Below are 26711 nucleotides of genomic sequence, written 5' to 3'. Positions count from 1 at the left end.
TCTAGTTTTTATAAACAAAATGCCATGTTGGTACCAAGTCAAATGCCTTTCAGGAGTCTGAGTAGATTACATCAGCACCATGTTTTTTAATCAACCAAATTTGTAATCTCGTCAAAAAAAGATATCAAGTTAATCTGACAGGATCTATTTTCCATAAACCTATGTTGAGTGGCATTAACTATATTACACTTCTTTATCACTTTATTATTTGAGTCAACTGTTCATTATTTTTCCTGGGATGGATGTCAAGCTGACAGGTCTGTAATTACCCGGCTCATCCTGTTTACCTTTTTAAAATATTGGTACAACATTAGCATGCTTTCAGTTTTATAGATTCATAGACTCTAAGGCCAGAAGATCCCACTGTGATCATCTAGTCCACGTCAGTTATCCCTGCACACATCACAGATCCTATTACACACTCAATAGCCAAACTCCCATTATTGTTATTTAACTGCCCAAATATAAACAAAAACTGGGGGGCTGATCTTTGTACCTCCAAGCTCTGCTTCTTCAGCTTGGCGTCCCCATTTTCTGAACTGGGAGAGAGGCTTTCACTATTTGCAATAGGCTGTCTTGGCCCACTTTACATTTATAACAATCCAGTTTTGTCCCAGTCCCAGCATTGAACTGAACTGTTTCCATTCATTTTTGCATTATTGCCCATCTCCCTCTTTTACAAACCAAATTGATCATTTGTTGCAGTCGTTCCATGTGGTCACAAGCCAGGTTTGAATCCTTTCTTTCCTCATACATATCAGACACAGAGCTGTAATTTACAGGGCTCATGGTGATCAGCTTCCGTCTTCCTCACTCGCAGCGGCTTCCTCTTCTGGTGAACTGCTGCCTGAAAAAAATTCAAGTTCTGTAGCAATTTCCACAGCCTCTCGGAGTGTCTTTGGCCTCCTTTTGCTAATCTTGATCTGCAAGTCCAGCTGAGCAGCTGTAGATTGGTTCATTGCCAGTCTATCCTGGAAGGCCTCGGTGGTATCCAGATAGGACAGGAATACAGGTTCTCTGCCAGTTCAGATGGGGTTTCTTCTTTCCCTCTCCTTCTAGCTCTGTAGCTGTGCCATGGCCAGCTTAATTTAATGGCTAGCTCCAAACTGCATGTCAAAGGCTTATATTAGGTCTGGATAACTCCATCTCTTCTCAGGGCGTAAATTCTGCAGCACTATCAGAGGTGGGTCACCCAACTTGGCTGCTTGTAAGCCCCCTTTCTCTCCTTCTTCCAAGCCAGTCACTTGAGCTATAATGTTGACTTGAGCCAGATACCTCCCAGAGAGTTTTTCCCTTTTGCATTATTTGAGCTGGGGGTACATTTGCACTGCAGTGTAAGCCCAGGGTTCAAACTTAAGTGCAAGCCTAAACCTCCCCTTCCCTTCCATCTACATACCAATTGCACTAACCCAGGGCTTGGACACAGAGGCCCAGGACCCCCACGGGGGTTGAAGGTCCAAGCCTGAGTCAAGTCAAGACCCAGGGTTCAAGCCCTATTGCTTTGAAGCGTAGATGCAGCCCCACTGGACTCCTGTTCTGGGAGTCTGCCAAAAGTATCCCACAATTCCACAGGCGGACTTTCATTGTCCTCTGGACAGTCAAGTTCTGTAGACAATCAGATTTTCCCACCCTTCACCACAAACAAAAGTCTAAAGCAGCCATCTTTTTGGAGGGTGCTAGGAAGTCTGGTTGGACTCGGTCCTACATAATGCAGTGTAGATGCTGGAGCCCCAGGTTGGGACTCAGAGTTCAACAGTCCCTAACCTGGGGTTACAAATGAGTTATAGACACTCCAGCCCTAGGTTAACACATCCAGGGTCTGCTAACTCTGGGCCTCTGCGGGTTCCAAGAGCGGTACAGCTCAATTCCTCATCCAGGTGACTGTCTTCCTCTGTAGTCTGTGACCCTTTGATTTCCGTGTGTAGCTGAGTTTTTAGCTCCGTAAGTCCTTGCTGCAGCTCATCTTGGTTGGCAAGTTTCAGACTGGCTAAAGGTATGCATCAAATAATTTATTCAACAATTTTTTCATGGTATTTGACCAGATCTATAGGTTAATTACATGTAGAAATGGATTGTAAAGAAAGTTGATTGAAAATGCTGCTGAAAACCATACCTAATCAACAGTGCCCAGCTGTTCCTTTAAATTGTAGGGTATGGATTTGGCATGCGTGACAGAACAGGTATTTTTCATCCTCATTGGCTGACTTTATCCTCAAACTAGTAGGAGAGGGAAATCCATCAAGCCCTGTACATTCTCTATATACCATCTGCTAACAGCAATAACAAAAAAGGAATTTCACAATATCTTTGTTTATATGAATGTTGACTACTGAAGTTTTAAAATTGTGATTGTTGCCTGACTGCTTGAATTGGTAGAAAGTTTTTTACCCAGTTATGGAATTTAGATACAGATCTGAGTTCGGGTTCTGAGCCCCATCAAAGCTCAGGTGGGCCCATTTCTAGTCACAACCGCACACAATTACAGAGTTCACAGGAGTGGAGAATACAAAGCTATCCATCTGCCCAGGTTTGCTCAACAAGTTCATGAACCTTCATAACTTTTCAATTAACACAGTCTGCATTCGTGACAAGACCCAAACCTTTCTGAGTTTTGCATGGTTTCAAGTTGCATCTTTCCAAAAGCATCACACACGGGGCTATTTTAGTACATCTCTATAGTGACTGTGCCTGCTAAAAGGAATATACAGCATCATATTATCCTGAAATGTTGGCAGTGACAACCTGTTCATCGGCTTTTAACAAAACAAAACAATTATCAAGGGGTAGAGAGTGGCTCATGAAACCAAAATAGCCCAGCAACACAGCCCCAGCTCTGTCCTGCCATCAAAGTGCAAGCTTCTGCTCGGTTCCAATGTCAGTTTCAAAGGGAGATCCTGTCACTCAGGGAATGTCTAGACTGCCACCATGTGATTTCAGCTTGAGTAAACATACCTAAGCTAGCCTTAATCTGCCTAGTTCAAGTCCTAGAGCAGTGAAGCCTTGGCAGCATGGGCTAGCCATCGGAGTAATTACCCAGAGTCCCGTGTGGGCTTCTACAGTTCATGCTGAAGACCACTGTGGTTTCACTAGTCTGTCACCAGAGCTAGCTGGATTAAAGCTGGTTTGGGTATGTCTGCTCAAGTTGCAACCATATCCCAGGATTGCAGTGTAGATATGCCCTCAATCAGGAATGAGACTTGGGCTTTCCCAGAAATTCTCTGGTAAATCAGAATTGCTGATCTTGAATTGGACCACATTGCTAGAAGATTGTAAGCTCTTTGAGGCAGGGACTGTTTCGTACTATATATACTGCATAGAGCATCTAGCAGAATGGGTGCAGATTAGGGCCTTTAGGCACTAATGCAATACATATACTACCAAACTAGAAGGCAATACACCATACCTTTAACATGTCTAAGATCCCAAGACAAATTTCTGGCTGATCGATATGATGCAAGTCTTTTTTATCAATATGTCTCATATAAATAATACATAAGACCTCAAGCTTTCGAAAAAGCTAGGATACAGGCACTTGGCATCCATATTAGGTTAAACAACATTGGATTATCCCTGAAAATTTAAGGGGAAGTATATTTAGATTTTAAAAAATGAATACTTCTCATAGCAGTTTTGGTCCCTTGGGCATGTGTCGACAATATGTCAAGCATCCTCAAGTCCTGTTCCCTTCGGCGGGAGTTGAGAGTGCTTAGTACCTTGCAGGATCAGGCCTTTAGCTCTCTGTTTGCTGGAGAAAATATCTGGCTTTTTGAACTTGGCAGTTGTTCAGCTTTCATAATGCAAAAGGATCTGCCTAGAAAAGCCAGGTATTGCAAAGCCAGTGCATTTGTAAAACGTCTTGATTTTCTTTTCTGTTCTAACGACAAAGCAATGAGGGACAATGAACAGATTAAAGGAGCTCTCCATTCTGGAGGAAAATGGGGGAAAAAACTAGTTAATTTATTCAAAAAGGTTACAACGTGTTCAATAATTCAATGAGTATTATTTGACCAGCACTAGTGGCGAGGTATAGAATCACAATAACTCTCATTTCCCAGTGTCTAGGCAACCTAAGATACAATAAATAATAAATAGCGCACTGTACAGTGTCTCTTATAGTTCATTGCGATGGAAAACAAAAACAAACAAATGGTAATATGTTAAAGCATGGAGGCGAGGTAATGGGTCAGAGGTGCAAATTGGGCAACATTAACTTTCTAAATTATAAACTCAGGTGACAAGCCAAACATCTGTGGTGGCTCCAGTGAACTTGATCGTATTAGCTCAATTGATTTGCACCTTTCTTTGAACTGCACATTCTAACTGAAGGCAGAGTTACTTCTCTGGGAAAAAATCTGCCCTTACCGCATAGCAAAGATCATAAGTCCTCCACAGTACATCCCCAGTTATCTCCTGAGTGAGAAGTCTTCCGAGTAGCATTAGCTGGGTTACATTACATACATCTCTCAACATAGCTCGATGCCTCTTTGAACAGGGAGTGCAAAGCCTCTTTTCCACGTAAGGGCGACAGGAGACCGCTTTGGAAACTGCCTCAGCATTTCAGAATAGATTTCCACTATCTCGACACGATTACCACTCTGCCAGCTTCAAATCTGTGCCAACCCAATTAGAGAACTCTGTTCAGTGTCTGTGTCAGTGTTCAAAAGGGGCCCCAAAGTGGAAACGCCGCAGTGTGTTTCATTGTCATGGCAGAAGGGGGAACGTTGTAGGTTCTGCAAAATGAAATACACGTGACTACCCTAAAAGTTAAACAGGGCTCATTTTACTTCCTGCATGATTCAGTCTGAGTTAGAGACAGAAGGATTTAAATGCAGCCCATGGTTATCCCATACCTCATCTGTAGTCCCCTCACCTGAATTTACTATATAATGTCCTGAGATGTCTTGGGTCTGATATAAAACTATAAGGTTGAGAACATTTAAAAGGAAGGAAGTTTGGTTTTAATTTTTTTAGTGCTGATTAGGAAATCTCATTTGTGCAAAAACCTACCTAGTTGCTATATTATCAAACCTTCTATACAAATATGTTTATTCCTCTTAGTTTCCTCAAAGCAAATCCACCGTGGGCCGAGTAGTACACATCTGCAATCTCCCCGAAGGAAGCTGCACAGAGAACGATGTCATTAATCTTGGACTTCCCTTTGGGAAAGTCACTAATTATATCCTCATGAAATCTACTAATCAGGTATTTTGCCTTTTGTGCCATTAATTGAGATATATTAATCTTTGTTTAAGGCTGTTTCTTCATAATAGAAGCTTGAATATGCAAAGTATGCTATTAAGGTACAAAGGGGTGTTTTTTAAAGTGTGATCAGGGTTACAGATGTGGCCGTAACCCGTAACCATGGCATCTCGGATTGCCTGTTAACTGGCAAAAACAGGTGAAAACTTTGTATTAATAAGTGAAACATTTTTGCAAAAATGTTTCTTTATCATTTCAGAAATTGGAATAATTTTGACTTGTTCTATTACCCTTAGTAGCTCCCTCTGTATTTTCATCATGCTATTTATTTTTTCGACTCATCACTGCAGAGCTGATTTAGCCGTGGGAAGAATGAGCTGTGCTCTATTCTGCTTCATTCATCATCCACCGTAGCTAAGCGCTGGTTACAGAATCTTCATTTTTGGCGATGCAGAAAGCAAAGCACAGCCTGGATTTTTAGATCACAGGTTGAGCTCATCATTCTGGCCATCAGTAAAATCTTATGTTGTATTTAAATTGTAAACTAATCAAAATTATATGGAAATAAATCACTGAAGTGGGATACGTATGATTTTATAGTCTTCTCATCATAATCATACTTTAAAATCCAGTACATTTACATTCATGAGTTTACACTGGTCACTTAAACTAAAGTCACATCAAAATATATTTTTATTTAAATTGTTATAAACCTGCTTGTTAACATCACTCTGATTTTTAATTCTTTCTGGCCTTTGATGGTGACAGACACGTCTCCTAACTTTTTGACATTTGATTTGTTGTCTTGCATGCCAAAGTCTGGATCCTTACTGAGTCTGCAAAACTCAGTTGGAAATCTCAAGAGCAGCACCTCTCCCAGTATTTCAGTTCCTCTGCTTCCTTTCACCAACTAACCATGAAGTTTGAAGGTGACCGAGAAAAGGGGAAGAAAGTGAATTAACTTTTTCAAATGCCAAGAAAGGTTTAGTTAAAGTCATTTTTATTTTTTTGCTAAATGGTTTCTTCATCTCTGTTTTTAGTAGGGTCTCATCTTTTATAATTGGCAATCCATTTTCTTTTAAATAAATGGAGACTGAGCAAAATACTCATGGTTACTATCTCAGTTCCAAAGTTGAAAAGCTACATGGCTCTAAGAAAATCTTGTTTCATTGGGATGCTTGTCTACACTCTTGTGTTTTACAATTTACTATTACAAACGTCTCTTCAAAATATTATGAATTAAAGTTGGTGTGCCACATTTTTCTCTTTCACTGCATATTGTCTAGCATCCACCAGCTTCTTCTTTTTTGTGATAGGCCTTTCTTGAAATGGCTTACACGGAGGCTGCACAGGCAATGGTGCAGTACTACCAAGAGAAACCTGCTATGATAAATGATGACAAGTTACTCATTAGAATGTCTAAAAGATACAAGGAGCTTCAGCTGAAGGTAACCTATAAACGTGTTCCGGATTGTACTGTAACTCTGGAGTTATTGGCATACCCTCAGAAACCCATCTAAAATCCTCTGCTCGTCACTGATTTTTACTTACCATAGTAAGAATTTAAAAAATGAAATGATGGCAAATAAGTTAACCAACATATGCTAACAAACCATGTTTACTTGACTGTTTGCTTTCTTCTTGTATTTGAGTTATTTGCAGAGACTCTACTTAATCTGATTGTCACACCATTAATTCTAAACTCCTTTCCCAACTGTCTTATTATGGCCAGACATTGGTATTGCTCAGTCTAACCAAAGCCTAATATCCAGCCGTGCATGAAACATTGCAGACTCCGTGTGGTGGCAAAAATAAGAGGCTACTATTCTTTCTGTCATTCTTCAGCTATGATTTAGTAAATATGGCTTCACTAATTGTACCCTGGAGCCATGGTACAATTTCCATGTGTAACTATGGTGGCAGTGCTGCCTTAAACATTTTTATCAACGGCTTGTTTTCTCTCTCTGCGGATGATCTAACTGAAGTGCAGAATCTGTCATGGGGAATCAGAATGCTGAACGATCATTCAGTCTTTGGCCTCTCTACTGAGAGTGTCACTGCATGGATTCCTGTACTCTAAGAACTGGACTGAGAAAACCTAATGCATTTCACATGTGCCACCAACACTAAGGGAATAATTACTTTCATGATGACTAACCTGGGAAGGAACTAGTGATGTAGAGGTGAAAAGCTCCATTGCTCATTACCCACTCTCTGAGCCACATAGCGTGTGGTTTCATTTCACTGTATACAGGCTGAGTTGTGTGTATGCTGTAGCATTGGGTTGGGGGTAGCCCAGGGAAGAATGATGGTCCAGTAGTTAGGGCACAAGCCTGGGACTCCGATGACCTGGGTTCCATTCCCTGCTCTACCAAAGATGCGCCAGTCTCTGTGTGCCTCAGTTCCCCATCTCTAAAATGGGAAGAATAGTACCTCCCTACCTCACAGGGTGTTTTGGGGGTATATACATCAAAGCTTGTGAGGTGCTCAGATACTATGGTAATACAGGCCTGGTAAGCATCTAAGGTAGATAGATATTGAATGTGAACTTTAAAAATTTTCAGCAGTTCCAATTGCATGCAGCCTTATGGCTCAGAGGTTCCTGATTCTTTCCCTCAAAGGTAGCAAAAGTGATTTTTTTTAATCCAGGAAAGGGTGGCTTATACTGCTATGAACTGCTTTCAGTGCCCATATGACTACACCTCTATCTCGCTATAACGCTGTCCTCGGGAGCCAAAAAATCTTACCGCGTTATAGGTAAAACCGCGTTATATCGAACTTGCTTTGATTTGCCGGAGAGCGCAGCTCCGTCCCCCACTCTCCCCAGAGCACTGCTTTACCGCGTTATATCCGAATTTGTGTTATATCAGGTCACGTTATATTGGGGTAGAGGTGTATATTGTTCAGCTATTGTTGTTAGTGTTTAAAGAGGTATGCCCACTTTGATCTGCTGTAATACATTTTTTTATAAATGGTCTTGAAAAAATTTCACCTGTTGAAATTTCTCTTACAAGCTTTCCTGGCATTCTTTATTTGAAGCTCCAATGGCTACACATGTTGTTGTGTGGCTATGCTCCTAAATGGACTAAGCAGTGAAATTAAATACCATACCAATCTATTCCTAGGGAGGCAGAAACATGAATGACACGTCTATTTAATCCATGTTTTGGGCTAGTGGCCTAATTTGCCTCTTGTTACATGGAGATGCCTAACAAATATTCTATAGTGAATGCCCAGCAAAAAGAGAGTGTCTAGTTTTCAGGTCATATCATATAAGCCAACAAATATAAAGATACAATGCTGTAGTGCGGGGGTAGGCAACCTATGGCACACATGCCAAAAGCGGCACACGCGCTGATTTTCAGTGGCACTCACGCTGCCCGGGTCCTGGCCACCGGTCCGGGGGACTCTGCATTTTAATTTAATTTTAAATGAAGCTTCTTAAACATTTTTAAAACCTTATTTACTTTACATACAACAATAGTTTAGTTATATATTATAGACTTATAGAAAGAGACCTTCTAAAGACGTTCAAATGTATGACTGGCACGCGAAACCTTAAATTAGAGTGAATAAATGAAAACTCGGCACACCACTTCTGAAAGGTGGCCGACCCCTGCTGTAGAGTAACAGATCACTGTTTTCTATCAGTATAATTTTAATGCATCAGTCACTATGCTACCAACTTTAGAGAAGATTGTAGGAAACACACTATATCAGAACAATTTTCACAAGTAGTGTCATGAAATGCTACATGGAATGTCACTTCATAGATGATGTTGCACGTAAAATAGCTTAGAGACATATTGGATTCTAAACAGGTATCTTTTCTTTTGCATAGAAACCAGGTAAAAATGTGGCAGCAATCATCCAGGACATCCATTCTCAAAAGGAAAGAGATATGTACCGTGAAGCCGACAGGTAACTCATGATGTCAGCTGGGCATACTTTGTTTTTAATGACTTGATTCAGAGCAATATAGAAAGCAAATTCTGTATATTCTGAATACTGAGCCATTACTCTTGATGATTTAGAGGGTTGCTGGATGGTTTGGAAACAGGGGTTTGGATAACTCTGCTGACCGGCAAGCAGGATAATCACTGCATGTCTATTTACTTTTCTTTCTTAATTCTCTCTCTCTCTCTCTTATGTTTTGGTAGTCTTTTATATTTCATTTCTACTTCTTGGAAAAAAACACAAATGGATACTATGGTAAATCATAGAGCCTGGGTAATGAAACACAATGACAGATGGAATGATTGTTATGAAAGAAAATGGTTTTTATTATTAATTTCTTCTTATTCTGAGCATTGACAATATGCTTGGCATGATGTACAAAACACAAATTACAAGACATTCCCTTATCTAAAGACAGACCAGCTAAATGCACTGGAAGACCCAGAAGAAGGAGAAGCGTTAAATAAAATTTTATTTTTATTTATTTTGCATACTTTCCATATGTCTCTTTTCTGTTGTGTGCAGTTATGGGCCTTGTGCTATGAGTAGTTCTGTAGAAGGGATAGTCACAAAGTGAAACAACTTTTAAAACATGAAAACTCAGGGTAGATGTGCCACTTCTTATCACCTTAGTGATGTCCTGGATGCATAAATGGCTTGTATTAAACATGTCATAGGCTTTAGAAACTGACACCTTGTGACACTCTTACGGGAGAACAAGTATGTTCTCTCATGACAGATTCTATGTGGATTTTTTGAAAATGCTGTGAGCATTAGTACAATCCTAACCAGGCTCCAGCACATGCAAGAGAGCAATACATGTGCAAATAGATGCATGTGCAAATGAGTACATGTGAAAAATCTGTGGGTGTAATTTTTAAGGTTTGTTTGTTTTGGCCTCAGTGTACAAACCCAGTATTCAGTATGGCTGGATCCAAACAGGTTAAAGATTCCCTAGATTTCCTCCAGACAGAGATGATTAATTGTGTGCTTTCCTTCTGCTGCAGGTATGGGACTGAGAGGCCACGGTCTCGCAGCCCCATAAGTCGCTCTCTGTCACCAAGGTCCCACACCCCAAGCTTTACTTCCTGCAGCTCACCTCGCAGTCCATTGGGTGCCAGCAGGACAGACTGGGGAAATGGAAGAGAGTCATGGGATCAGTCCCCTTACTCCCGAAGAGAGGAAGAAAGAGATGCAGCACTCTGGAGAGAGAACGGGGAGGAGAAAAGGGATAGGACTGACACATGGGTTCACGAGAGAAAATACTATATACGGCAGCTGGATAAGCTAGACTTAGATGGACGGATCGAAGGAGCCAGAGGGCACAGAGAAAAGTACTTAAGGGGTGGTTCACCCAATGCCCTTCATGCTTTACCTGCATATAAGAGCAGGGAAGATGACTATTACAGAAAAGCAGCTAAGTCAAAATCTGATCGATACCAAAAGCAGCTGCCGGATGCCCCCGGGAAGTCTAAAAGAAAAGAAGAGGCCAGGTTAAGAGAGCGCAAACACTCTCACTGTGAGGACCTAGAGAAGGAGGAAACTTCAGAACAAAGGCCCAGCAAGATATCTGAAGGCAGCAGGCAAAAGCAAAGTGATAAATATAAAATCAAGAAAGCTGATAAAGACCCAGTTGAAGATGTTGCTGCGGCGGCTGAAAGCAGCGACGCAAAGGAAGGCAACGCACCTGAGAATGAGGTAACAGGGAGCTTCTTCGGTTAGAATAGGGGACACTACATAAAAGTGAAAAGTTGTAACGCTGGAGTAATGACTTTTCTAATGGGCTCATAACTACTGTGATTGCTGTGAAGCTAGTCCAAACATGTCCTTTGTCGGCTTGTTTGCAATGAAACCGCAGTGATGTTTGCAGGTAAAAGTGATGTATACAAAATGTTTTGTTTTGCTCCCCTTTCAGCTAGCTAGAAACTCTCTTTCTATACAGCCACCTGTGATTTGTGGAGCAGTCAGCGTGGGAATGACCTTTTACTCTCATGACAAGGTTTTCTTGGTGTTGTAGGCACAGCAATTGGTAACTTGTATTTGTAATTCCCTACTCTTGACTGTGACAATGAATATTACTAATTTCTCACTCCATGTAATGGCCGGGCAGGGACTCGTTATCCTCTCTAGGCAGAAGCAGTGAATCTTCATAGCACATTACTTCATAGTTTTAAATTCCTTAGCAAATTTCACTGGTAGGTAAAATTACAATCTCTCTGGGCTTGATTCTCCACTTGGATGGAATGGAGAGGAAAAGCTTCATGACCCGGTAGCAGCTCCCAAATTCACAGCCCGTGCTCCAGGCTGCCGGAACCTATGCCTCGGGCCCTACCAAATTCACCATTCACTGTGGTCAATTTCATGGCCACCTGGTCTTAAAATTGGTCAATTTCACAATGTCAGATATTTGCATCTGAAATTTCAGGTGTTGTAACCAGGGGGTTCCTGATCCAACAGGCGATTGTGGGGGCCGGAGGGGGTGTGTGTTTCAAAGCTGTTGAAGAGGGGCTGCAGGATTGCCGTACGCCCTTCTGTGCTGCCTTCAGAGCCCATCTCTGAAGTCAGCAGCTGCGGAGTTTCCTGCAGCTGGACGGGGCTCCTGGAGGTGGGTCCGATCTCCCCAGTGCTGCTGGGAGTGCCCCAGCTGGGGGCTCCTAGCTGCTAGTCAGGGCCAGTGGTGGATTAATGTATGGGGCCCGTGCCCAGGGGCCCCAGACAATTTGAAAAATGGGTGCCTCAGCCCTGGCAGGAGCTGTGAGGGCAGCAGCCCTGAGCCCCGGGCACCCTGAGCCCCAGCTGGAGCCACGGGGCTGGGGGGAGCCCCGAGCTGGGCAGGAGCTGCGGGGACTGGAGCTATGGAGAGTGGCAGCCCCCAGCCCAGGTCCCTAAGCCCTGGCAGGAGCCACAGGGGGAGGGTGGAAGCCCTGGAAATAGGGTGCCCTGAGCCACAGCAGGAGCCGCGGGAAGTGGCAGCCCCAACCCTGGGTGCCCCAAGCCCCGCCAAGAGCCATGGGGGGCGGCAGTCCGGAGCCCAGCTCTGGGGCTGCTGCAGTGCAGAAGTGAGAGTTTACCACCCTCACTTCTGCGCCGCCTGCGGAGGTGGGTCTGATCTCCCCCCGTAACAGCTGCGCAGGGGAAGAACAAGTCCTGTCCCTCCCCAGCCCGATTGATTTCGGGGAGATTAGATTTCATTGAGAAGGTATTCATTATTTCACAGTCCGTGACATGTTTTTCACGGCTGTGAAATTGGTAGGGCCCTACATATGCCACTGGCATAAGACCCTTTACTGAATTTACACGGCTGGCACAGGAGGCAGCAGGGCTGCCACCACCAGATTTCTGCCAGCAGAGTGTTCCGCTGTGTAGAGGGAATTCTCCAGTGTCTCTCTCTGGCTGGCTTAAGGTCACTTTGTGCTGCTTCAGACCAGAAAATCCAGATCATCAGGTTTAATAGAAGTGAAAGGTAAACCTGTCCAAGGTGTGTTTCAACAGGCTACCTTTCTCACGGCACCAGCCCTCCACAGAACAATTTTATACATTTTATACAGCAGCTCAAGAACTCAGTAGCAAACTTTGTGAGCAAAAGTTCATTTTCCTTATTCATGCACCTGGAGACCTGTCATGTGTAGTATCTCTACGCTTTCTTGGGGAGCAGTTGCACTTTTAGGGGTGCAACATACACCGAGCCAGTTTTGAACTCACATTATTAACACCAAGCGGGGAGAAAAAGCCACTCGAACATTCTGTAACTTGCCACATCAACAGAAATACCATTATGGAGAGCTCTGTTATTCACCCCAGTACCTTGCTGCTTTCTTCCCCAAAAATCATTGACTAAAAGGAACCTAATGGGACACCAGTGGGATTTGGGCACATAATTTAGTTGAGCTCTTCTGAAAAGTTCTAACCTTAACTCTTTGTTACTTTGACACTACGTCTGATGACCCCATGGTGTACAGAGGCTGATAACATTACAGCACGGGTGTGTACGTATAAGGCTGTACATGTATTTAACTAACAATAGTCTTGAAAATGGGTAGGTGGTCAGTGTCTGTCGCTGGGGAGCGTTTACTTGAAGAAGCTGCTGGATATCCTGTTTCTGGTTCCCCAGGGGCAATGACTTGAGTTGATCCTGCTGAACTTCAAAATCTGTAGTCAGCTCAGGGCAAGCCTTAGTTGATCTTGCTCACATTCCTCATGCAGGGAAAAAATGACGGACGTTTCCAGGTTGTAGCTCAGCAGTCTCTGTAGCAAGCAGGCAACGGCTCTGCCACATCCAGTCAATCTGTTTGTCTGCACCAGATTTTTGTCCCCTTTTTCTTTTCCTGTGTACTTCAGTGTGGCTGAATGATACCTCGGAGCAGGGCTCTCTCTAAGATGGGGGGAGGGATAGCTCAGTGGTTTCAGCATTGGCCTGCTAAACCCAGGGTTGTGAGTTCAATCCTTGGGGGGGCCATTTGGGGATTTAGTTGGGGATTGGTCCTGCTTTGAGCAGGGGGTTGGACTAGATGACCTCCTGAGGTCCCTTCCAACCCTGATAGTCTATGATTCTCTCTGGTGCCAGGCACCCTCCTGCCTGGCCCTGTGGCGCTCCTCTTGTGGCAGTCTGCAGGGACTACTAATGACAGCAGCTTTGATCTAGGCACTCCTGGCTCATGCAGTTGGAGTCTCAGAGAGGTAGAGCGGGAGGAGCCCACATCAAAGCTGTCATTCCTCTGTGTTAGGCGTACCTCTGGTCCTGGTCCATTGAGGATATGAGTCCGCTGCAGCTGCCGGGTGCAGATCTTAATCCTTTTGCAGAAGCTGCAGGGGCTCCTGCTTTTAACTCTGGAGGTCCTGGGTTCAGTCCCTGGTGACAACCAAGATGATGTGGCTTGATTGTCTTTTTGTGGTCGCTTTGTGCTTCCTTGGAGAGAAGCTGCAGTGTTAATTGCACACACGTAATAGTCATCTTAAACTAACAGTGTTAGCAATAGACCTTCTGAGAATCTTTGGTTAAGGTCACTCATCAGGTTAAAGGGACGCCCTCAAGCTTAAAAGACCCAAACTTCCAGTCCACCTACTTTTTTTTTTTTTAAACACCATATAATATTGTGGTTTGTTTTTCCAAAGTATAACGTATGCAAGGAACTGCGTTCCTGAGCAATCCTACAATCACAAATCAGTGGGTTGGGCCCTCCTTCTTACACTGCATTCAATCATTATAAACCAGGGTTGGTTGGAAAACTGAAGAAGGAAGATTGGAAATTCATGAATTTTCAATCATTTCCATTTTTTTCCTCAAAATTTCCTTTTTTTTTAAATTTTCTGTCCAGCTTTGCTAGATAGAAGTCTCCAATCTCTGGGTGTTTCCCCAGAGTACAGTTCACTTGTACAAATTTGATGAATAAGGAATGGGACCATGCTGAATGCCTTTGCTCACGAAGACTCAGAATAGAACCAGAATGGAAATCTCTCTGTTTAGGATTACTGCTGAGTGTCACTACAGATAAACATATTGTATTTGTTTTAGCTTGGGAAAGAGGAGCATATTACAGAGAAGACCTCACCTTCAGCAAATAAACAAGGAAAAGATTCAGCAGATTCCATGGAAAGCACAAGAAAAGAGAAGGTAAGCTGTGTGTTAACTGGGTTTAGTCTCTAGTATAAAATGCAGCAACACATGAATGTGTCAGCAAATTTTGCAGACAGAAATATTACACCCCCATTGAATGCCATTTCTCAGACACTCTGAGAGGGGATGTCTAAATTAACTTACCTCATATTGAACTCTGCTTCTATGGATAGCTTTTGCCTGACAGGGTTTTGAGAGGCTCTTTTTTTAGTTGCTGTATGCCTGTATAGATTACTTTTAATTGCTGCTGCCAAGTGCTATGCATGTGAAGGAACATATGCCTAAAAAGACTACATAACTGTACAGTGTGTCCAAAAATAAAAGAGGCAGTCATTTTGGAGCTACAGCAAAGGATGGGACAGGAGATGGAGCCTTTCCAGAATGATGGCATTAGATGGACTGTAGACAACCTCTTTTTAAATATTTCTCTTTAATTAAATAATTTCACTACAAACCTCCCGTTGCAGTAGCACAGAGACATAGTCTTCGAAATTCTCCAGCTGATGGTCGATTGTGGTAGCTATCAGTATCTGGTGCAGTAGAAAATTGATCTCCTGATCCAGAACAGTCTGTCTACCCTAGGACACTGCCAGGCTTCATATGAAATGACCAAAGAGGAGAGAAACACAGATTTTTAATCTCTTATGCACATAAAATGATTCTGGGAGTTAAAATCTAACTTATTCCAAGTATGCATTAAAAGTAAGCAGGTGTTGTAATTAATAGGTGCCATTCTGAAAGCCAGTGCTAATGTTTTGGAATGAAGGTCCACTGTTGGATACTGAGTTTATAATTAGTACCATCCTGCGATTTTATTTGGCATTTATCTAGTATTCCAGGAGATTCAAATCTTAGTGGAACTCTAAAGGCTAACTTCCTCCAAGGTCTAAGCCAGCTTCTGCCAGCAGAATCTCTGGCAGAGGGTCCATGGGGAAGGAAGTGACTGCAGTAGGTAGTCACAAGTTTCCTTTCTCTGTAGGAGCGTGAGGTAGTGTGCAGCCAGGCAAAAAAATGACACTGTTGGTTGGGGAGAGGTTGGCCATGGTGATGATGGGGAGTGGACAAATTCAGCACATTCCCCCAGCAGTCTCTGCTGGCAAGGCTCCTATGTCCCCAGAGGGGTAGGTAAGTGAATTTCCTCTGGGCCTGAAGAAAGACTTATTCAAAGAATTAGGTACAACAGGTTGTGGATTTCTGGGCAGTTGTGGCACATGGTGATAATTAACATAAGACTGAGATGGGGAGATTTCAGCAACCCAGAGAATTACAAAATATCCCCAAAGAAGTGCAGTGCTAGAAGCATTTATGTGGCTATTGTAAAGTGGTCTGTGTATATGTAACAGTGGGGGAACTCTCCGAGTGGTTAAACACAACTCCTATAGAAGAGCACATGCAGACCCAGAGATCAGTCATGGAGGACTTTCAGCAAGGATTCCCCACAATCAAGTCCAAAAAGAACAAAGGGAATGAACTTAATTCTTAAGTACCAACTTCATACAATCTTATAATAATCAAGAAACAATAATAATAATAGCTTAATTTCTACTACCTAATAAGGCTACTTCAGAATCCACATACTCTATCTCCACAATTATACATAAGGTGACAAAGTTCCTCCTCTATCTTGGTGGGTCCTGCGCTTATTGGCGGATTTTCTTGCCTCAGAGATTCACCATGTGGGTTGGGGAACAGCCCAGAAACCTTCCCCTCTGGAAGAATCCACAGTCCAGGTCAATTGGGAGGTTTGGGGGGAACCCGGGCCCGCCCTCTACTCTGGGTTCCAGCCCAGGGCCCTGTGGACTGCAGCTGTCTAGAGTGCCTCCTGTAACAGCTGCATGACCGTTACAACTCCCTGGGCTACTTCCCCATGGCCTCCTCCAAACCCCTTCCTTATTCTCACCACAGGACCTTCCTCCTGGTGTCTGATAACACTTATGCTCCTCAGTCCTCCAGCAGCACACCCTCTCAGTTCCTTGCGCCTCTTGCTCCCAGCTCCTCACACCACAAACTGAAGTGAGCTCCTTTTTAAAACCCAGGTGCTCTGATTAGCCTGCCTTAATTAATTCTAGCAGCTTCTTCTTAATTGGCTCCAGGTGTCCTAATTAGCCTGCCTGCCTTAACTGGTTCTAGCAGGTACCTGATTACTCTAGTGCAGCCCCTTTCTCTGGTCACTCAGGGAACAGAAAACTACTCATCCAGGGACCAGTATATTTGCCCTCTACCAGACTCTTGTACCCCACTGGTCTGGGTCTGTCACAATAAATATAAACAAAAGAAACAAATTAGATCTAAACAGGTCGGTCCCCACAAACTCACAGTGAGGAGTAACTCAGAGTTCCAACAGCTTAGGCTGAGTTTACCTGTCTCAGCTAGAGTCTTTGTTCATCGGCTCTAGACAGTCTGCTGAGCTGAAAGCTCTGTAGCAATATCATCCCTCCTCTTGCTTGTAGAAATCTCCAACTGGAACCCAAGCAGACTTTCTCCTCCTCTACTGGATTATGGAATCACTCAGCTAGCTAGCTAATTAATCAGCCAATCGGTATTAAGTATATAAATCAATAACCCTATTACAAGAAAAATACAAAACTGAGACTAGCCAGATATAGACGACTTTCCCCATCATCCCATTTAAATAAGAAAAAAGTTGCTGAACCAGACAATTGAACTAAAACGGTTTGGCTAAAATCAAATCACACTCAAGGTGTGTAACTAAAATGAAAGACATTAGTTTCCCCTCCCAGTTTCCTCTTTCTAACATGGCCAGGCTTCCCTGTGTTGGAAAGTTAACAATACTCCTAACCTGCTGTACGGTGCTTCAGAGTTAAGGGAAACCAGCCTGCTTTCTGTGCCATGGCTAAGCTTCTCCCAGCAGGTCACATGTCCTTTTGTAAAGCAGCTGCCCTGATTACTTGTTCTCAGTGGAGTCTATGAGTCCAGCTACCACACCCAATTCCAGAAACTTCTGGGTGTGGAGTGCTAATTGGACATCTGCCTAGCAAGAATGACCCAGACACAACTCACTCCTCTCCCGCTTCTCTCTAAAGAAATATCTCCCTATTAGCACGTGGATTACATATACACCTCCCTACACGTACACAGAGTAAATCAAACATGGTACCATGGTGTACCGTTCCTAGGAATTGTGGACATGGTAGGACATGAGGGATGGCCAGTCCAAAGCATCACTTGTGATCACTACGCCAAAGCCCATTCCCTAATATTGAAGATATATATCTATGACATCTTTCCCAACCCGTTTCCCTCTCTGCTGCAGGAGCGAGACTGGGAAAGTGGAAGTGAGATGGAAGGTGAGGCCTGGTATCCAGCTAACATGGAAGAACTGGTCACAGTGGATGAAGTGGGAGAAGACGACTTTATTATGGAGCCGGATATAACTGAACTTGAAGAAATTGTTCCAGTTGATCCAAAAGACAAAGCATGCTCAGAAACGCATCAGTATGTAACTAGCACGTTAGAACTGGAAAAAGACCATAGCCAGATAAACAGGTGTGAAGGCGAATCTGCCCAGGAAGCTCCAGAAACGAGCTTCAGATCGGCAAAGGAAAGCATAGCTGCTTCCGGTGGCTGTCCAGAAGCTGATGATGATGATGCAGTTACCGAAGCATCAAGCCTAAATCTGGACACTGAACAGAAGCCAGCTGGATCACAAGAAGACAGAGCTCTTAGGGATTCTAATTACCACAAAAAGGAAGGAAAAATAGAGGAGAGCTCTGATATTCACGTAAAGCTGGAGGATGGACAGATACCTTCTGATCAAATGAAAGGAGAGACGCACCAGCTCTCTGGCACTTTTGTGGATCATTACAAGCAGATGGGATCACAAGAAACAGAGAGTAGAGAAGTCATGGAAATGCTTGTAAAAAACTCCAGTGAAGAAACAACGCGTGGAAGCCAAGAGTGTCAAGAGACGCGGGGTAACTACTTCTGTGTTTTCTTTTCTGCTGGTGGAGAGCTTTTATCTGTGCAAGATGCATTAGATTTTAATCTGCTGCTAACAAGAATAAATGTTGCTAATAGTGTCAAGATTTTCCTAGGAGTAGCTCAGTAAAAGAACCCTGCTGCCATGAGAGCCCTGTTAATCCTTTAAAGGCTTTTAGTCAAATGGTGTAAAGGAAATACGATAAGCAACTTGCAATAATCGGCTGTAACAGTCACATCTGGGTTCACGTGAGTTGAGCTGAACTCTTGTAGCCCCCTGCTAAGTACTTTGAATGGTCAATGAGAAGAACTCCAGTTCCTGCAGGGTCAACAAATAACCGAGGGATATTTTATATCTGTCTGGCTCCCGCCCACATAAGAAACTCAGGATGGCTGTTTCTTACCCACCATGCAAAAAGATGAAAATAGTTTGTAGACTGTTACTTCTCTGTCCTTGTTCATGCAAGCACGTGACTTTGTGTGGGGACTTGGGTGGGTACTAACCAAGTACCATTATTTCTTAGATGTTCCCTCTAATATAACCTGCTGTGGCAAGGCACATGGTAACACAAAGCCAGAAAATATTTTCAGAGGGTAAGATTAATCATACCTGCCTATTTAAAAACGTTAGCTGTCAGGAAAAATACCTGAGTAAGGACAGTAGTGTCTGGAAGAACTGCAGAATCAGAATCAAGCCCTTTATTCTTAATCCTGCATCTCTGTTGTAATGCTGTAGTGACTTGGGATCTTGAGTGGCTCTGTATTTTATACATAATATATAAGCAATTCACATGTCTGGAACGGGGAGGAAGGATATCTTTCTTACCAGCCTTAATCCTTCCCAGTAAATCAACACAATATTTCCCATGCATTAAATCTGCTGCCTGCACTGATTTAACATATAAATACAGAATAATAGTGTTTGTCAGTATCCTGTAATACTGAGGCATGCATAAAGTAAGTATAGCTCCAGTTTTAACACACTCTCTCTAATGAAAGGGGGCAATTACCAAAATGGAAAAGTTTAAAATATAAACAGAAGAGCAGTAATGAACATGAAATTGTCTCTAGAAAAAAAATGTAGTTAATATGTGGTGTTTCTTATTGGTTAGCGATTGGCAGCTGTACTGTTTTAAGCATCCAGATTGGATGGAAATATTCCATTTCCAGGTCATGTTTAACTTCTGGCCTCATTCAGAAAAAGTTTGAAAGGGGATTATAGAAGTTGTCATATTTCATTAAACTGTTTTCATTCAATGCTTTTATTCCTTTAAGTAAATTCTAGGTACCTGGAAATTAAATCTCCTGAATTCTCCGAGGTGAAATCTAAAAGAACCCATTCTTCACCATCTTGGGAACAAGAGGATGTTTTCACTGAACTTAGCATTCCTCTAGGTATGTCTAAACATTTAGGTCTCTCTCCTCATGAGACACTGTCCATTGCAATACCTTGAATGTACAACAAGGTGTCACTTTAAGGCTACTTATTGTATTTGTTTCTCAGAACGAATGCAAGGAGAATCAAAAGAAACAGTAAGTAACACATGGTTAAATGTTGAAAGAACTGAGATTTTTATTCCAGATTATTGATGATTATTCCAGATAAATGGACTATGTGTTCATTAATGACACTGAACAGCTGAAATAACTGCCATTGGATTCCAAGGCCTAAAACATAGGGGGACTGACACATTCAGAAAGAAATTATCTGGGCTTTGGTAGAAGCATTGCTCAGTGCCAAGGAAATCTTGAGGGCAGAGAGATCTCTCAAGTGAGTTCTCTGTACAGTAAGGAGCTTCTAAGCATGTGACATGAAAAATTAGAGTGATTTAGCCCCGAATGGATCGATTACATTACACAACCATAGATCATGAACATACAGAAACTGTGGTGTGATCTAATATAAGGATATTATTGGCACTCGCTAGGGATGACCTATATAACTCAGTTGTGACCTTTGCCCCTAGTAAGTCTTGTGACTATCCCAACCCTTTGGGCTATACCATCATGTATTCTCAATAAATATACATGCATATATTATCTGAGATAATGTATAAATACATATAATACCTAAGAGAATGTATACAATGTGTATTTGCAGTACATGATGTATTAAATTGCAAAAAGAGTCCTGTGGCACCTTATAGACTAACAGACGTATTGGAGCATAAGCTTTCGTGGGTGAATACCCACTTCGTCAGATGCATGACGCATGATGTTTTAAATTGTAATTTTTCACCGTCATTTGTCAGTGTTACAGAATTTGATGTCCTTTCAGGTGAACTTGAAAGTAGTAGATCTGGGATTAGCCTTTGTTTCTTTATCATTGAACTAAATTATATTTTTCTCTTTGAAAGTAAACCATGTTAATGTGATTCAAAATTGTTTGGTAGGTGTGGAATTTGTGGTGCCCAGAACTGGGTTTTACTGCAAGCTTTGTGGACTTTTCTACACGAATGAAGAGACCGCTAAAACAAGCCACTGCAGAAGTACTGTTCACTACAAAAATCTTCAGGTAAAACACACGTGTAATTAGTGTTAGTCCTGCTTCTACTAACGAATGGGTCAGACTGAGTAAAACTCTCTGGTGCTATAAAACGGACTTTCATGCAGGGCCACCGAGAGGGGGGAGCAAGTGGGGCAATTTGCCCCGGGCCCCACAGGGGCCTCCATGAGAATATAGTATTCTATAATATTGCAACTTTTTTTATGGAAGGGGCCCCTGAAATTGCTTTGCCCCAGGCCCCCTGAATCCTCTGGGTGGCCCTGCTTTCATGGTGCGCACAGAATTCACTGGCATGGAAATGGACAGTTTTAAATCTTTTAAGCTGACAAATGTATAGAAATCAAATGGTTTGTGCAGTGCTGCCGGCCAGCACACTAGCCTGTCACCTCTGGATCCCTGTGCTCAAATCATGGCTCACAAGTGAAATGAGGTGAGAAGTGCTCATCGCAAAAATACTAGCACACAATTTGGCCCAGTTGAGTCTCTCCTCTTAAGAGTCCCAAAATTAGGGAATAGTAGGGGTGTTTCAGGTGAGGACTGAAGAGCATAGGCACTTCTTTCTGGGACAGATTGCACAGAGCCTGCCACCACTACTGATGTCTTAATTTCATGGCAGCTACATTTGTTACCCTTTTAGAATTTGTATAATTTTATTTCTGTGCCAATTTAAGTCTCTACAGTATGTTTCAACTTGAGGAATTTCAAAGCATTATGTGTATGATACATAAATGATCTGAGGGTGGCTTCATGGGCCACTGAAATGCAACCATCTCTGATGTGGAACATGGCAGCTGTCCAACAGAGCAGCGCAATGCTACATAACAATTGCTAGAAGGCACTGAAGAAGAATGCCATGTCCTATGTATTTATTTAGATTTACTTTTAAATCCCCACCCCTTGCTCTGGGTATTTTTCCACGCACACACTAGACAATATTGCACTAAGATCATTGGCATATCCAAAAATAAATCAAACCCAACCCTACCTTGGTCACTTTTTAGATATTCACTGGAGAATATCAACAATCCCTGTTCATAACAGCATCACTATTAACCATACCTTTGTGCATTCTTCATCCACCCTGCTCGGTGCATCCCCACCCCAAGAAGAAAAGATGGGGGTGTGCAGTTTGTCTGGAACATATTCAGCCACACCAAGGGGGAAAATCAAGTTCCGGTGTTGAGGATCACTCACAGAAAAGGCCCAGTCTGCTTGTTAAGATGTGATTATAGAGGGAGGATGGTCCGGGGGTTAGTAATTAAATATTGAGGTGAGTGGATATAGAAGAAGGAGGATGGTCTAGGGCACCAGCATACCTGCTTTGGTACAGACTTCCTGTCTGACCTTGGGCAAGTCATTTAGCCTTTCTGTGTCTCAGTTCTCCAACTGAAGATAATAGCGTATACACTGCTTCCCCCCACATTAAACACATTAAAGGTTATGGTGATGGGGGCCGGATAAGTACCTAAAGTCGATAGATTATATTTTAAATTAGACCAGTGGTTCTCAAACTGTGGGTCAGGACCCCAAAGTGGGCCAGCATTAGACTTGCTGGGGGCCAGGGATGAAGCCGAAGCCTGAGCCCCACCCAGGGCCGGCTCCAGGGTTTTGACCACCCCAAGCAGCCAAAAAAAAAAAAAAAAAAGCTGCGATCACGATCTGCGGCGGCAATTTGGCGGGAGGTCCTTCGCTCCGGGCAGGAGTGAGGGACCGTCTGCCGAATTACCGCCGAACAGCTGGACATGCCGCCCCTCTCTGGAGTGGCCGTCCCAAGCACCCGCTTGGTAAGCTGGTGCCTGGAGCCAGCCCTGGCCCCACCACCTGGGGCCAAAGCCGAAGCCTGAGAGCTTCAGCCCTGGGCAGCAGGGCTCACACTTCAGCTTCAGTCCGGGGCGGTGGGGCTCAGATTACGGACCCCCCCCCCATCCTTGGGCTTCTCTTGGGCCCCTCTGCCTGGGGCGGTGAGGCTCAGGAGGTCTCAGGCTTCGGGTCCCGTCCCCCCCCCGGGTCGTGTAGTAATTTTTGTTGTCAGAAGGGGTTCAACGTGCAATGAAGCTTGAGAACCGCAGAATTAGATTAATGCCAAACAATTTTCAAAGCCACTTTCATTCTGGTTTACATATAAATGTAGAGAGGTTTTATGGAATGCATTGTAATGCCTGACTGCCTTCTGTTGCCATGAGGATTCTGTTTTCCCCCCTGGAGCAGTGTTTTTAAATGACCAGTCCTAGACCAGAGCAGTTGTTCTGTGTACGTTTTGTAGTGGATTTCTGTTTAAACCAAAAAAGTATTTTCTCCCTCTTGCTGCAGTTCTGTGATAAATAGCAGTTGGGGGTTTTAGATTGAGATTTTCAAAGCGGAGAAGGGCTTTAGCCACATGAGATGGTATTGAAATCAACAAGGGGGTGTGGCTAAACCCCTAGTCAGCTTTGAAAATCTCAACCATCATTGGGTAGGCAATAGCTTAAAAAAATCAGCTTATGGGTTATATGTTCCATCTATGTGTGCTAGTAATTAAATGTAGTTTATGGTTTAAAGATAAATTAAACCAACCTTAATGAATTCCATGTCTATCCAAAGACTCTTGTAATATTTACTCTTGCCTGCAGCCATGTGGAATTTTGTCCAGTTAGATCAAGACCGAGTGTTGTGTGCTGCGTTTCCGCAGGCCACAGCTCTCTATTCAAGATTACAGCAGTGGCAATCATCATGGTATACAATCTAAGAGCAGCTCTAAGGATCTTGGCAGGCAACGTTTGGGGTTTAAAAATGGACTAGTGACTACCCCTTCCCCTCAAAAAAAAAAAAAAAATAAGGGGGGGGAGGGAAGGTTGCCTCTGGAAGCTGAAGAATAGTTTTGAGTCACCTCCTGCTACACATGAAACGTAAAGAGTTTTGCCCTTTCTCTAGAAAATGAAGGCCACATAGTCAGTACTGAGTTTACAATAGTGACGGGCCCACACTCAGAAGATGCCCTGTCACCTGGACTGTGGCCACACCCCAAGGCCCTACCCCCACTTGGCCTCTTCCCCCTGAAGCCCCACCCCCAATCATTCCTCTCCACACCCTCCCCCTCTTCCTCCCCCACTCACACCTCTCCAATCCCTCCCTGCCTGGCCCCTCTTCACCCCCTCCCCACCTCACTCCTCTCCACACACCCCTCGTGTGAGCGACGGGCGGGGCCTGGTGGGAAAGAGGCCAAACAGGGCCAGGACCTCAGAGCGGAGCATGGGTGGAGAGCAGGGGCGGGGCCTCGGGGAGGAGTGCAGGGGCGGGGCCTTTGGGCGGGCTCCAGGGCCCCCAAAAGTTAATCCTGCCCTGCACATTGTGAGTTTATGCAGTGTACCGTATAGACGGTGCAACAGCAGGTCATACACAGGCACCACTGAAAGGAGAGACACGTAGCAGGTGCCTGCTGCGGAGTTGCCATGAGGATTCTGTTTTCCCCCCTGGAGCAGTGTTTTTAAATGACCAGTCCTAGACCAGAGCAGTTGTTCATAGCTAGAGATGTATGTAATTTCTCATCACAGCTGTACGTAGACTGATGGTGCTAACGAATCTGTTTCAAGACTTTGAGTAACTGGCATTTGCTTGGTCAGGATCCACAGAGAGGAACATTTTACTTGTGATGAGGAAGTTTTGTTCCCTTCTGCCTCTCATGCCATTCACCGGGGTTGAATTTGAGTATAAAATTTTTGCATGCCTCTCTCACGCCCATGTCATTCCACCTTCCATTTTGTGTGCACCTCTGCCACCCAAGGGCGTTGCCAGTAAGTCAGCAGCGTGACTGGCTGCTAATAGATTTTAGGATCGCACTATATTATTGATATTTAAGGCACTTGAACTCCATCATAATAAAACAAGTCAATACAAGCAAATACTCCAGCCAGATTGTTAAATTCTATCAGTGATGATTGTTGGCTTCACTTTTCCTTCCACTTAAAAGAAATAGATTTATATACATCAAAAGGTATGTGTCTAAGTCAGATGCTTTGCAAATGTAACGTATGTTTTCAATCATATCTCAGGAACAGTGTCTGCTCTCAATCCCACCACTTCAATACCAGTGTAATTCTGTTCACGTCTGTGGCATTACTGCTGATTTACCCCAATGTGAGAGCAGAATCGAGCAATCAGCTTCTAGTTGCCAGGAGAAAAGGTCTAGTAGATTGAGCATGGGACTGGGAGCCAGGATATCCTGAACTGTAGTCCTCCTGGTTCTGCTGCTGACTTCCTGGGTGGCATTGAGCAAGTCACTTAACCTCCCTGGTCTTGTCAGCATTAAGGGAATTTGCTCTAGGGGATCTACATGAATACAGATACACCAGTTTAAATTTCCTTAGTGTAGACAGAATGTCTGTGGGTTCTATCTCCCAGGGTTGTTAAGGGCTAGTGACAGGGCTTTGAAGCTATAAAGCACTCTGTGCTGAGTATTATCAATCTTGCTAATGCCACCTCTGGTTTTCCTTTGGTCACAGAAGTATCTATCCCAACTTGCAGAAGAGAGTCTGAAAATGAATGAAGAAGACAGCAATCTGCCACAGGACGTTGCTGGGATTGTTCCCCACTTTGAGAAGAAAAAGCTATGATGTCGCTCAACTAGAAGAGTTGTAAATGAGTGAATGCTGACATTTCATTGTTGATCTACATGGTGTGGTGATCAATTTGCACTGTGCAGGAGGAAGGAAAGCACAATAAACAGCATGTTCTATGCATCTATGCCCAGGGTTTGCCATTAAAAACCATAATGCCTGGAATAGTTTCCCACGGGGAAGCAGTCCTGGCGTATCCGTAACAAGCACAGCTATTCTTTCTCAGGCTGTGTGTTGGGAGCGGCTTCCTATACTAACTCAGAATTCTCAGGGATTCTCAGATGCCACACAGTAGGTCAGGCTGAGTATTTAGAAGAATTTAGCATCCTCCAGTGGAAATGATCTGAAAAGAAATGTCCTGAATGAAGCTTTTAACATGAATATATTTTAAGTCACGTCACTCATTAGTATAGTGAACAATAGGCCTTGTTTAAGAGACCTAAAGCCATTGTGCTAGTGCTGTTAGATGGCATAAGGTAAACCCCAGTGGCCTCAGGATATGTGCACCTAGAGCTTGGTGATGATAATCATCATCGTTTTTTAATTTTCGAATGTTGTCCATGTACTCGATGTTGTACAAAGATCGAGGAAGTCACAGTCCCTGTCTCTAGGAGCGTACAATTGAAATCCAATACAGGCTGAAAGTTATTTGCCTTCATTCTCCAGTGCTTTATATCCTGTGGGCTGGTGCTCTTTGGTAATTTCTGTGTTTGGAAATATTCCTTGGGAAAATTCTAAAAGTGTGTCCACTTTGTGTCTTAGATTAAACTCACACAAGAAGCTTTATATCTGCTAGACGTTTCGCTTATGTAACTTGTAGAATTCTTTATCCATTCTCATTGGGGGGGTTTAAAACATGTTTTTCTAATCTTGGCCATCTTGAATTTCCTGGTCTTTATGGAAA

General features: G+C 43.3%; 1 protein-coding gene across 9 annotated transcripts in view; it reads left to right on the top strand.

The window, feature by feature from the left end:
* RBM20 (RNA binding motif protein 20) overlaps nt 1–25930 on the top strand; it is a 157024-nt gene extending 131094 nt beyond the window's left edge. For 6 of the 9 annotated variants that reach the window (XM_034775213.1, XM_034775218.1, XM_034775219.1 and 3 more), the window contains 9 exons: nt 5059–5202; nt 6516–6647; nt 9041–9120; nt 10164–10854; nt 14669–14767; nt 18045–18705; nt 19985–20104; nt 21103–21224; nt 25694–25930. In XM_034775213.1, coding sequence (XP_034631104.1) covers nt 5059–5202; nt 6516–6647; nt 9041–9120; nt 10164–10854; nt 14669–14767; nt 18045–18705; nt 19985–20104; nt 21103–21224; nt 25694–25804 — 2160 coding nt within the window. In that variant the 3' untranslated portion in view covers nt 25805–25930. Of the gene's footprint in view, nt 1–5058; nt 5203–6515; nt 6648–9040; nt 9121–10163; nt 10855–14668; nt 14768–18044; nt 18706–19984; nt 20105–20213; nt 20593–21102; nt 21225–23883; nt 23961–25693 lie in introns of those variants that run through there. The other 3 variants (XM_034775214.1, XM_034775222.1, XM_034775221.1) reach the window with 3 other exon arrangements.
* Nucleotides 25931–26711: the final 781 nt, after the last annotated feature.

The sequence above is a fragment of the Trachemys scripta genome, chromosome 7 (assembly GCF_013100865.1).
Source record: "Trachemys scripta elegans isolate TJP31775 chromosome 7, CAS_Tse_1.0, whole genome shotgun sequence".
NCBI classification, from domain to species: Eukaryota; Metazoa; Chordata; order Testudines; family Emydidae; genus Trachemys; species Trachemys scripta.
The sequence above is the reverse complement of the archived record's forward strand: the minus strand, read 5'-3'. Positions and strand labels throughout refer to the sequence as shown.